Here is a 13642-nt window from a genome sequence, read left to right as displayed (position 1 = left end):
GAGAAAAGTATGGCTTCCCTGATTATATTAATTATAATAATAATCTCTCCCTCAGGATTTCTGTAATTGAGTAAAGTGCTATGATCCAGGACAGTGCCTTCCCTCATTTAGCACATTAATAAGCTTTCTCTCTAGGCCACATTCTATTAGGTACTGAAAGACCTGCATTTTGAGCCAAGGCCCTTCTGAATTTATTGCCGGCATAGGGCTTCTCCCCAGCATGAGTTCTCTGAGGCAGACTCAGTGATGTTCTCCAGGGGAAGGCTTTCCCACATTCACCACACTTATAAGGTTCCTCTCCAGTATGAATTCTGCTGTGTGTTGTGAGACCAGTCTTCTGGAGGAAGATCTTTCCACATTGAGAGCATTCATATGGTTTTTCTGCACTATGAATACTAGTGGGATCGGTATCAAAAGGTTTCATTCCTGAGTGACTTCTCTATATATTCCTAGGGTCTCTCTCCAGTGTGAGTTCTCTGATGTAGAGTCAGGCCTGTGCCCCAGGGAAAGGCTTTCCCACAGTCACTGCTTTTAAAAGGTTTTTCTCCAAAGTGAATGCTATTATGTCCTATGAGATCTATTTTCTGGTGGAAGGCTTTTCCACATTCATTGCATTCAAAAGGTTTCTCTCCAGTATGAATTCTAGAGGGTTGCATAAGACTTTCCTTATGCTGGAAGGTCTTTCCATATTCATGATATTTCTAAAATTTCTTTTTAGTATCAGTATGAGAGAGTCAAGTAAGATCTGTCTTCTGACAGAATGTCTTTCTACATTTAATCTATTGATGATACTTGTTTCCTGTGTCAATACTCTGGTGTAGAGTAAGTCCATTAACTGGGAGGAAAAAACAAACACTTTCAGGTAGTTTCTCTTCAGCATAAATTTCATGTTCTTGATAGGAGTCCAAATCAAAACAGAAGGCTTTCTGACACTGGATAATATTAGAATACTTAGACTGTATTTGATCTGATTCCATGGTGAAGCTCCTTCTCTGGATATCACCTTTATGGAGATTCCTTACTACAGATAGTTTCTGTTGTGGAAACCAGACTGACTCAGAACTAGCCATTTTTCTGTATTTTCTGTATCCAAAGCGTCTCACATCATGGATTACTTTTACTTATCTGGAAGGTACTTCTTCATTGCTCTATTTTTCCTTCAGTCTGCCATATAACACTCCCAAGCTTTCCCCATCTTAGCAACACATGAATCATGAGAGTATTTTCTGGGATCAGTCTTCCATAGAAATTCCCATCTTTGCAGTTGATTCCTTAGTCTGAAACCCAACATTCTAATCTGAAAGAAAGAAAAAGTGTAAAAATTCCTTTTTCTTTGACAAATAAGCATCTGTCTATGGTTTTCTCCAATATTCTGGAGGCTACAGGCAATGTATATTGTTTTCCCCTGACCTGAAAGAAATTTTATGATTTCTAAAATTTACTTGAATTCACCATGCTAATATTTCATTTAGCGCTATCATATTATTTAGGTGCATACACCAAGATTGATGCAGACCATCTACAATCAATGAAAACACTGACCATTGCTGGCTCTCCTACACCAAAAAGAACAATTTAGCTTGACTCTCCCTCCTACCAGCAAAAAACATTCATATGAAATATCATATTTGGGGAAAAGTCATGGATGTTTGATCACTGGATCTAAGATAATAATTAGAAAATGTGCTGTATTTAAAGCACAGTGATACCAAGTGGCAAAGAGATATCTACAAACAATGGCATGTTGTTTATGTGGTCCCACATGTGCACTATGCTATCGTTAAGTAAGGACATTAGGATATATAAGGGTGAGAGAATTTGGAATAAACAGACTCCGTGTTTGAAGATCCATGTGAATCCTACCTATATACTCTTCTGCTAAGATCAAGGACTATGGCTGGGCCCAAGATCCTCCAGAGAGCTAATCTGGACATTAGAATCTACAAGTGTAGTTAAGTAGACAATCTCCACATTGAGAGGAGGGAAGATGGCAGATATGATCTCAAATGTAACACCATCAAGCTAAAAGTCTCATGCTGTATAAAGGAAATAACTTTCCCCCTGTGAACCAGATACAAAACAATAAGGGATCTCTGGCCATATAATAACTGTTCGACATTCAGTGTACCCCCCATCATTGGGTTGAGTGCAAATTAGAGCTTGAAAAGGGTTCTAGGCACAATATAGAATCAGGTACATGCTGATTCCAAATCACTCTCCAGTCCTCTTCCTCCTGTATTCTCCTTCATTCCAGGAAGCTGGTGGGGAGTAGTAATGGAGGATGGCCAACATGTTAAGGAGCTGAAGATAATAGACCCACTAATCGAAGGAACTGAACATCTCCAGGTGCGAAAAGAAAATTTTAGTTTCATGAGGCATAAGATGTCTCCCAAGTGTTTGAATATTGATCATGGAAAGGTAGAAGAGGAAGAATTGATCAAGGTGACAAAGGGTAAAGTTCAATATGACAGGAAGAAAATCTCCCAACAATTAGAGCTGATCCAAAACAGAATGAGATGAGGTAAAATGGAGGAGGTGGGGAGGCATCCATCACTGAGCCTTTAAGTGGAAGCTGACATTATGTAGGGGTTTCTGAAGCTAGGATTCCCTTTCTAGTACAGATTAGGGGAGACGCCTTCTGAAGTTTTTTATAATCCTCCAAGATGGGTTACTTCTCAAGAACAATCACTTGGGCCATGTTGGGCTGCTGGGGACAGTGAAGTTGCTGGTCTATGGAAGAGTCCTCATGAATGGGGATTTCTGCCTGTAAAAGGGCTGCATCTGATGGGCTTGTAGTGCCCTTGCATCTCTGGTAGTTTCTTATGCATCTCTAATACTCAGTTACTGGGATGGGGCAGTGGAAGTGGGGAGACAAGGGGATTTCTAAGTAATTTATGGCCAGTGATAGCACTTAGAATCACCCTGAGCTGCAAGTTGTCAGGGTGGGACTGCATAGCCGGAGGTTAACAAAAGATGCAGACAGGAAGGGTCAGGATAAAAGTTTTAAAACGGGAAATAGAAAAAGCTCAGATTCGATCTTAATTCAGACACTTGCTAGTTCTGAGACTTTCCCCATCCATGAGATGGAGACAATGCTAGCACCCACTCTGCAGAGGTGATGTGCGGATCACCTGGTATGATACATCCAGGTCTTTGCAAGCCTTGAAGGACTGCAGAAATGTTACAAGCGTGAGAACATGAAGGCCACAAGTCTTCTAGGCCATGGGCCTGCTATCAACTTGCCACTTCACAATCACGCCTGTCTGGAACCCAGAATTATGATGCAAAGAAAATGATGATGGATTTTTGCCCAGTATAACAGGCTGTGTCAGCTCCAGAGTCCCTGCTGTCCCTTAATAATGACACAGGAATATACATGTGCCCCCAGATCAGGAGAAACATTCAAGCAGGTAAAATGAGCCTCTTAAGAAACTCTCAAGTTTCTTTGTTCCCATGAGCTCGGTTTGGAACAAAGAAGGGAACTGCAAGATATTTTTTTTCCCCTCCTACTTTTGGTTCTCTCCTTGGACTCAGGGAAAAAAGTTGGAAATGCCTCAGGCAGGGAAGTCCCCAGAGCTTCTCCCTGGCTGAGGGTGGATGTGGATGTGAACTGGCAACAGATTAACTGTGGGAAGGGGAGGAGTGAGGCATTGAGAAAGCAAGAATGACTCCTAGATTTAAAAAGCCCAAGTGAGCAGGAGGTTAACACTGCCTTTGATAGGGAAAGCAGGAAGAAGGGAGGTTGGACTAGGGGGATATCTGGGAAGAGGTCACTGGATTGTGCATGTTTGGGAAGAGTCAGTAATTGCTGGCTCACAGTCTCCAAGAAGATGCAACCTGTCGGGCTTTCCCCCAGGACTGAGTCAATTCAGGAAAACCAGCACTTATTTAGTGCCTGCTGGATGCCAGACACTGTGTTCAACACTGAGGATTACAAAATTCGTAAAACCCAGGTGTTGAACTGAAGAAGTGTAAGGGATCTACATATGGTAGATATTCAGGGTACAACCTACAAATGAAACAAAGCATAAGGACTGCGAGGATTGGGAATGGAGGAAACACTAGCCTTAAAGGGGAACAGGAAAAGCTCTTTACAGAAGGGGGAGCATTGAAGCTGAGCCTCCAAGGAAGCCAGTTGCCTCACACTTACTCCTTGGCATCCACTGTGCACCTGGTCATGCCCTTGAAAGGAGCCTGTGCTTTGGCCTTTTTGGGTCTCTCAACTACTTTGCCCAATGCCTGGTATACAAAAAGAGCCTAATTCAATTTGACTTGGTGAATGAACAGTTGTTGGTGTAATGATAGAGAACACTGGAGAAATGACCTGCCTATATGAAAGAGGAAAGGGTGGGAGCCTTCTGGGGAGGAACATGGGGAGCAGACTGATTCTAGTAATGTGCTCGACATTAATAATGTCGCCCTTGACTCTACCTACTCAGTGGCTAATTCTCCTTTATGACTCCATGGATCTTTTCACAGATCCCTTTCCTTTTCTCTACCTTGTGTAGCGCCTCCTGCTCACTCACCTGAAATTTGTATAGTCCCTCTTATTTGAATTTCCAGCCCCAAATCTCTGCCCACTCCAGTTCATCCTCTACAAGTCACTGACATGATTTTCCTTTAGAACAGGTATAACTGTCCCACCCCACTGTCCATCTACTTGAAATTCTAATGCTCCCTATTTCTCCTAGGATCAAATATTTGACTTTCAATGCTCTGCATAAACCTCAACTTTAGTTTAAAAGCCATACTTGTGCAAGCCTGAGGTCATTTAACTTTTCTGGGCCTGGTTTCCTCATCTGCAAAATGAGAGGGCTGGACTCCATGCCTTCAACATCTAAGTTCATGACTTTATAATAATAATAACATGGGGCCCAGCCAACAAGAGTCCCTTCCTTCTGGGCAAACAAAACAAAACAAAAAAAAAATGAGGCAAAATAGCAACATCCTAAGGACCATGGTCTCATTCTCTATATTAGCTTAGAAAACCAGGAGACTTTTTTACATTTTATTGTTAATTTATTTTCTTAAATGTATTCTTAAAAATAAATTTCTTTAAATTGTATTTTAATCTGACCGGCCCACTAGATCATTTCACTTCAATGATTAATGGGATTTTTCTCCATCATGAATTCTAGAATATTGAGGATATGATTTGATCAGATGGAATTATTTCCCTCATTAATTAGATTCCTAGGATTTCTTTATGGCAGATATTCTCTTATCCCAGAATTCTGGGTATAGGCTTTCCCACATTCAGTGCATTTGGAGGGTTTCTCTCCAGTGTGAATTCTCTGATGTCCAGTTAACATTGTGCTACAGAAAAAAAGGTTTTCCCACCATCACTGGATTTGAAAGATTTCTCTCCAATGTGAATGCTAAGTGTTGTGTAAGATCTGAGTTCTGGAGGAACATCTTCCCACATTCAGTGCATTCATTTGGTTTCTCTTGGGTATGAACATGACCATGATCAGTAAGAGCAGACTTCTGAGAGACCACCTTCCCACACATGCTGCACTAATGAGATTTTAGTCTTGTATGAGTTCTCCTGTGTTGAGTCATGTGGGAGTTTGATAGGAATGTCTTCCCACACTCACTACACTCATAGGTCTCTCTCCAGTGTGAATTCTGTAGTGCTGTGTAAGATTTACTTTCCGCCTGAAGGCCTTTCCACAGTCACTGCATTTGAAAGGTTTCTCTCCAGTGTGAATTCTGTAGTGCTGTGTAAGATTTACTTTCCGCCTGAAGGCCTTTCCACAGTCACTGCATTTGAAAGGTTTCTCTCCAGTGTGAATTTTGCAGTGCTGAATGAGTTTCGATTTCAGGCGGAAGACCTTTCCACACTCACTGCATTTGAAAGGTTTCTCTCCAGTGTGAATTCTGTAGTGCTGTGTAAAATTTACTTTCCGCCTGAAGGCCTTTCCACACTCACTGCATTTGAAAGGTTTCTCTCCAGTGTGAATTCTGTAGTGCTGTGTAAGATCTCCTTTCTTCCAGAAGGCCTTTCCACAGACACTACATTTAAAAGGCTTCCCTTCAGTATGAATGTTGCAGTGGTGAATGACTTCCGATTTCTTGTGCAAGGCTTTCCCACAGACACTGCATTTGAAAGGTTTTTCTCCAGTGTGAATCCTACAATGCTGTATGAAAGCTGCCTTATGGAGGAAGTCCTTTCCACAGACACTGCATTTGAAAGGTTTTTCTCCAGTGTGAATTCTGTAGTGCTGTGTAAGATTTGATTTCTTCCGGAAGTCCTTTCCACAGTCACTGCATTTGAAAGGTTTTTCTCCACTGTGAATTCTGTAGTGCTGTGTAAGATTTGATTTCTTCCGGAAAGTCTTTCCACAGTCACTGCATTTGAAAGGTTTTTCTCCAGTGTGAATCCTACAATGCCGTATGAAAGCTGCCTTATGCCAGAAGGCCTTTCCACAGTCACTGCATTTGAAAGGTTTTTCTCCACTGTGAATTCTGTAGTGCTGTGTAAGATTTGATTTCTTCCAGAAGGCCTTTCCACAGTCACTGCATTTGAAAGGTTTTTCTGCAGTGTGAATTCTATAGTGCTGTGTAAGATTTGATTTCTTCCGGAAGTCCTTTCCACAGTCACTGCATTTGAAAGGTTTCTCTCCAGTGTGAATTCTGTAGTGCTGTCTAAGACTTACTTTCAGCCGGAAAATCTTTCCACATTGACTGCATTTGAAAGGTTTTTCTCCAGTATGAATCCTACAATGCCGTATGAAAGCTGCCTTATGCCAGAAGGCCTTTCCACAGTCACTGCATTTGAAAGGTTTTTCTCCACTGTGAATTCTGTAGTGCTGTGTAAGATGTACTTGCTTCCGGAAAGCCTTTCCACAGTCAGTGCATTTGAAAGGTTTTTCTCCAGTGTGAATTCTATAGTGCTGTGTAAGATGTACTTGCTTCCGGAAAGCCTTTCCACAGTCACTGCATTTGAAAGGTTTTTCTCCAGTGTGAATTCTATAGTGCTGTGTAAGATTTGATTTCTTCCGGAAGTCCTTTCCACAGTCACTGCATTTGAAAGGTTTTTCTCCAGTGTGAATCCTACAATGCTGTATGAAAGCTGCCTTATGCCGGAAGGCCTTTCCACAGTCACTGCATTTGAAAGGTTTCTCTCCACTGTGAATTCTGTAGTGCTGCGTAAGATGTACTTTATGCCGGAAGGCCTTTCCACATTCACTGCATTTGAAAGGTTTTTCTCCAGTGTGAATCCTACAATGCCGTATGAAAGCTGACTTATGGAGGAAGGCCTTTCCACAGTCACTGCATTTGAAAGGTTTCTCTCCACTGTGAATTCTGTAGTGATGTCTAAGATTTGATTTCTTCCGGAAGGCCTTTCCACAGTCAGTGCAATTGAAAGGTTTCTCTCCAGTGTGAATTCTGTAGTGCTGTCTAAGATTTACTTTCAGCCGGAAGACCTTTCCACAGTCACTGCATTTATAAGATTTGTTTTCACTCTGAATACTAGAATGTTGAGTCAGCTCTGCCTTCTGACAAGATGGCTTCTCACATGGAGACATTTCAGAGTACTTATTTCCCACGTGACTTCTCTGGTGTAGAGTAAGTTCATTATTCAGGAAATTTTCATGAAATTGCTCTTCAGCATGAATTCCTGATGTTTTAATGGGGTCCAAACAAGAATGAAAAGCTTTCTGACATGTCTTCTCCTCAGAATAGTTCTTCTGTGAACAGATTTGAGTGCACTGTCTTTGGTCCGACTCCATGGTAAAGCTCCTCTGATTCTCACTGTTGTGAAGATTCATTGCTACAGATGGGCCTTTTTGTGGAATAAGATCTGGCTTTGGGTTGGAGGTTTGGCTGTATTTACAGGATTCAGAGGCTCTGACTTCAACAACAGTTTCTGTTTGGATTTCTTTTCCTCGGCTAGAATATTCCCCCTCATTGTTCTGGTCTTTCTTGAACCTGCCATAGTACTCCCAGGCTTTTATCACCTCAGAAATCCCAGGGTTATCCCATAAGGCTGCCATCTGGGATAAGTCCTTTATAGAAACACTTAACTTTGGAGTGGACTCCTTGGTCTGAGGCCTAGTGCCCCCATCTGAAAGAAAGCAGAAATGCTTTTTCACTGGCTGAATAAGCTTTATTGTACACTTCACTTTCCCCAATAATCCATCTGTTATAAGCAATTTAAGCACTTTTTCCATGTGAACTAAAATCAATCCTGATGGATTTCTTTAGTTTCTTTGACTTTAACAGGTTTATTTTTCATATAACCCAATAATATTGTATTAGGTAAATATGCAAAAACTGTTGCAAAAAATGTCAAATTAATGAAAACAGGAACAACTGCTGATTTCCATATGCAAACATGAAAAAAAATAGCTTATTTATTAAGGAAAATTCTCATCTGAAACTCACACCTGGGGGAATCCTCAGAATGTGATCACTGGGTCTAGGAAGAGGAAGGTTTGTGTCACCCTTCCACTGCAGAGTTCCACTTGTCTTTCCAAAAAGGTAAAAGCAATTCAAAGTTCCAGCTATAGATAAGAATTCACTGTTTGACAAAAATTGCTGGGAAAATTGGAAATTAGTAGGGCAGAAATTAGGCACTGACCCACACTTAACACCATACACCAAGATAAGGTCAAAATGGGTTCATGATCTAGGCATAAAGAATGAGATTATAAATAAATTAGAAAAACATAGAATAGTTTACCTCTCGTACCTGTGGAAGAGAAAATAATTTATGACCAAATAAGAACCAGAGATCATTATTGAACACAAAACATAAAATTTTGATCATATCAAATTGAAAAGTTTTTATACAAACTAAACTAATGCAGACAAGATTATAATGGAAGCAATAAACTGGGAAAACATTTTTACAGTCAAAGGTTCTGATAAAGTTTTCATTTCCAAAATATATAGAGAATTGACTCTAATTTATAAGAAATCAAGCCATTTTCCAATTGATAAATGGTCAAAGGATATGAACAGACAATTCTCAGACGAAGAAATTGAAACTATTTCTAGCCATATGAAAAGATGCTCCAAGTCATTGTTAATGAGAGAAATGTAAATTAAGACAGCTCTGAGATACCACTACACATCTGTCACATTAGCTAGAATGACAGGGAAAGATAATGCACAATGTGGGAGGGGATGTGGGAAAAAAGGCACAGATACATGGTTGGTGAAATTGTGAATACATCCAGCTACTCTGGAGAGCAATTTGGAACTATGCTGAACAAGCTATTAAACTCTGCATACCCTTTGATCCAGCAGTGTTACTACTGGGCTTATATCCCAAAGAAATTTTAAGGAAGGGAAAGGGACCTGTATGTGCAAGAATATTTGTGGCACCCATCTTTGTAGTGGCCAAAACTGGAAACTGAGTGGATGCCCATCAATCGGAGAATAGCTGAATAAATTGTGTTATATGAATATTATGGAATATTATTGTTCAGTAAGAAATGACCAGCAGGAAGATTTCAGAAAGGCCTGGAGAGACTCACAGGAACTGCTGCTGAGTGAAATGAGCAGGACCAGGAGATCGTTACACGCAGAAACAAGATTATATGATGACGAATTCTAATGGACACGGTTCTCTTTAGCAATGAGATGAAGCAAATCAGTTCCAATTGTGCAGTAATGAACTGAACCAGCTACACCCAGTGAAAGAACTCTGGGAGATGACTATGAACCGCTACATAGAATTCCCAATCACTCTATTTTTGTCTGCCTACATTTTTTATTTCCTTCACAGGCTAATTTTATACTATTTCAAAGTCTGATTCTTTTTGAACAGCAAAATAACTGTTTGGACATGTATACATATATTGTATTTAACTTATACTTTAATATATGTAACATGTATTGGTCAACCTGCTGTCTGGGGGAAGGGGTGGGGGGAAGGAGGGGAAAAGTTGGAACAAAAGGTTTTGCAATTATGAATGCTGAAAAATTAGCCATGCATATATCTTGTAAATAAAAAGTTATTAAAAAAAAAACAAACAAAAAAAACAAAGTTCCACCCACAGAACAGCAGTACTGCTCATTCAGAAAGCCCCAACAGAACTGAATCATTTCCACCTGTCCCTACCAAGTAACTTTGGTATAAAAAGGGAACATCATCCAAACAAACTAGAGGAGTGGAGGAAAATTAGCTCCAAGATCTATGTGTGGGAGAAGGTTCAGGACCAAAAAGGCCACTTTCAGGATGCCCATTTTCAGGCAGTCACAAACTCTGGCTCACTCACTCACCTAACCAGCAAGCTCTTGAGACACTGTCCAGTGGAATCCCATGTGCTCTCCCTGACTGCAGCTGAGAGATCATGTCCCCATTGGAACCCACAAGACGTAGTCATGAGAAAGTGATGGAAAGCAAGGGTCACCTCACAGCCCAATCTCCACAGACCCCTAGGAACAATCTTGAAAGGCCAGGGAGTTTGGGGAAAAGTATCCAGAGACATCTGAAGGGGGAGCTGGTTTGTTTCTTGGAAAGATGCAGAGATGGGACACATCAGAGAATGGGGATCAGAAAGACAAAGAACTCATTTGTCCATCCTATTCTGAGGTATCTGGGAGCTTTCATGACTCTAGTCCTTGCCCTGGGACTTTAACAGAGCTGGGGCTGGGCTGGGGATCATCCCAGGGAGAAATTAATTTCCAGACACACAAACAAGAATCCTTCATCCAGGACCAGGGAGAACATGGGCAGCCTGGCTTTGGCCCCTCTGAAATGAGCAAGGGCTGGGGTTTCTTGACAGGCCCTTCATGAGCACATCCTGGGCCCCAGGAGTCCTTCTTACCCAGGCAGACCAGGTTGCTGTAGTTCTCCAGCATCACGTCCCAGTAAAGCTGCTTCTGGGAGGGGTCCAGGAGGCGCCACTCCTCCCGGGTGAAGTCCACAGCCACATCCTGGAATGTCACCGATCCCTGAAACAAATACATTTGTGCCCGGTCAAGGAGGGGGAAGGGAGAGGCAGGGCTCATTCTCACTCTATTCTAGTTTCACAGAACATATTCAATTTTTTTTCTCTTGCTTAGTTGTCATTTTTATAATTCATTATTTTTGCAGATACAAGTAAAGATGGTTTTCAAAATTCATTTTGTAAGATTTTGGGGGCCAATTTTTTTCCCTCTCCCCTTCTCATGACAAGAAACAATCCCATATAGAGTAAATCTATATAAGATTGAACATACATAATCCATGAGTCTTGCTGGAGAAAAATATCAGAAACAAGGGGAAAAAGCACAAGAAAAAAAAAAGTGAAAATGCTACTTTGTTTTGCTCCTCATTCAGACTTCAGAGCTTTTTCTCTGGATAGGAAGGACATTTTCCAGCCCAAGTCCATTGGAACTGCCTTGGATCAGCGCATGGCTGAGAAGAACTAAGCCAGGTCCAGCTGATCACTGCACAATCTGAAAGCAAAGCCTTTAGGAGCCTCAGGCTGGGCCAGAGCCTGGATCAGGTAACCAGAGAATCCTCTTTTTCAAGTCAATAAGCAGTCAGAAAGGTCTCCCTGGGCCAAGCTCTGGGCTAATTCCTGGGATACAAAAAGGGCAAAAACTGTCCCTGACTCAGGGAGCTCCCAGTGCAGTGGGGAGACAACAAGGCCCAGAACAGCCCTGAGTGGGGATGGGAGGCCCTGAGCAGCTGAGGGGCAGGAGGGGAGCTGGGAAAGGCAGGGCTTGTGCGGAACCTGGAACAATAAGCCAGAGACTCTCAGAGAGGGAAGGGGAGGGGAGAAAGGCATTCCAGCCAGGGAGGGGAAACCAAGGCAGAGGAGATGGGGGTCATGTGCAGGGAACAGAAACCAGGCCCGTCTGGGTGGCCCACAGGAAGCATGGAGGAGTGATACAGTAGCATGGTGAAGGGCAGAAGCAAAGCCATGGATATAAAAGGAGCATTTTATCTGAGATCCTGGCACACAGGAAGGGCTCAAACCACTGGGACCCGGTGACTGAAAGGTCTCAAATGCTCTGAGGTGGGAGAGCTTTGGAGAAAGGGCCTGACTGCCCTGCAGGACCTGGGACACCTGCCAGGAAGGGGACGGTGCTACTCACCTGGGGGCGCCGAATGTCAAGGAACATAGTGGCTCCTCTCCCCTGCACAGGGCCGTGGGGTCCCTGAAGGCTGAGCTAGAAAGGAACAAGGAGGCATGAAAAGGGTTGGCCTTTTGCCCCTCCCAGCTCCCAAACCTCCCTCTGCTCTGGAGAAGGGCTCAGGGGAGAGGGTAATGTGAAGAAGAGTAAGAAGTGCAGAGGGAATGTGGGAGCCTCAGATTATCCATGTTAGAGAGGGATTTGGGGGGCAGCTACATGGCGCAGTGGATAGAGCACCAGCCCTGAATTCAGGAGAACCCGAGTTCAAATCTGGTCTCAGACACTTAACACTTCCTAACTGTGTGACCCTGGGCAAGTCACTTAACCCCAGCCTCAGGAAAAAGAAAAAAAAAAAAAAAACAACAGAGAGGGATTTGGGGGGCAGAAGGGAAAAGGGGAGAAAGTTTGCGTGGCTCAGAATGTAAGCAGTCATCATTTATGAAAAAAGGCTGGAGAGATCTCTAGGGGCAAAGCAAAACCTTATCATCCACTCTCAAGAGAAGGGGATATCCCTCCCTTCCAGCCAGCCCTGGATAAACACCCCTCCCCCCACTGACTGGCTCATCCTCACTGGCTGAGGGGCTTACTTTCTAAACTACCCAAGAAATTGAACTTGCCAATCAATGCCCAGCTGCCCGAGCCTGAAGGAGGGAGAAAATGAAGTCATGGGAGGAGAGCAGGAAGGAGACTTAGGTATGCCCTTGAGCCAACCCTCAAGGGCCTTCAGGCCTACTCCAACCGCAGGAGATGAAGCCTTGCTGGATTTCCACAACTGTGTTGTGACCTCCTCATTTCGGTCAAGAGGAAAGGGGAGAACGCGGCAGCAGGGGGAAATGAAGGGGCAAAAAAAGAGGGGAGAATGTAAGGGCCAAAGAAAGGGAAGGGGAGCAGAAAGGAAGAAGCGCAGCGTCGGTCCCCGCAGGATCGGGGACGCTTTGTCCTATTTCACACGCCACACAACTGAGGCAAGGAGAGGGAGGAGAAGCCAGGGAGGGTGGGCGCAGGCCCGGGGTGCCAGGGCCTCACCTTGTCCCGGATGCAGGGCCAGCGCGGCCGCACGCGCGGAACACAGATTTGAGCGGCCTCCACGCGGCTCCCGGACGGAGGCTCTCCGAGGAACTTGCTCACGGAGTGTCGCTCACAGGGCCGGGGGCGCTGCCATTGGCTGGCTTCCGGAGGCGGGGCGTTCTCAGATCCCGCCGCTTCTCGGAGGGCTGCAGTGGAGCCACGGGTATTCTGCTCCTTCCCACACATACTCTCCTTCCCGCCGCGCCCGGAACTTTACGCCAATCAGAGACGCCGCCGCTGCCGGCGTGACCCCCCCCCCCCACCCCCGCTCCCCTCCTGCGTCCCCGTCACTCCTCCGAGCAGTTTTTGGGGCCCTCTAGCTCACGTGGTTTTGGTCAGCGGTTCTCGGGGTAACGGGAGGCAGAGTCTGGCGGAGAGGGGAGGGGCGGGGAGGTCGGTCCCCAGGAGCGAGGGGGCGGAGCCACGGGCCCGGGGGCCCAGGAATTTTCTACCCTGGCCAGTTAAGGGATACAAATGTGTCCTGTGGCTTCAG

At 43.9% G+C, this 13642-nt stretch overlaps 1 protein-coding gene across 2 annotated transcripts; it reads right to left on the bottom strand.

The window, feature by feature from the left end:
- Positions 1-4997: 4997 nt before the first annotated feature.
- On the bottom strand, positions 4998-13416 carry LOC141556355 (uncharacterized). 2 transcript variants are annotated; one of them, XM_074290348.1, is made up of 4 exons: positions 13108-13416; positions 12043-12117; positions 10785-10911; positions 4998-8071 (listed from the first exon to the last, which is right to left on the bottom strand). In XM_074290348.1, exons 1-4 carry the CDS (start codon positions 13333-13335, stop codon positions 5559-5561), a joined length of 2943 nt encoding a protein of 980 aa, XP_074146449.1. In that variant the 5' UTR covers positions 13336-13416; the 3' UTR covers positions 4998-5558. The 2 variants fall into 2 exon arrangements, with proteins under 2 accessions (XP_074146449.1, XP_074146457.1); XM_074290356.1 differs by lacking the exons at positions 10785-10911; positions 12043-12117; positions 13108-13416 and adding an exon at positions 10237-10773.
- Between the last annotated feature and the right edge of the window lie 226 nt (positions 13417-13642).

The sequence above is a fragment of the Sminthopsis crassicaudata genome, chromosome 1, assembly GCF_048593235.1.
Source record: "Sminthopsis crassicaudata isolate SCR6 chromosome 1, ASM4859323v1, whole genome shotgun sequence".
Taxonomy (NCBI): domain Eukaryota; kingdom Metazoa; phylum Chordata; class Mammalia; order Dasyuromorphia; family Dasyuridae; genus Sminthopsis; species Sminthopsis crassicaudata.
Note: the sequence above shows the minus strand (reverse complement) of the source record. Positions and strands in the feature narration are given on the sequence as shown.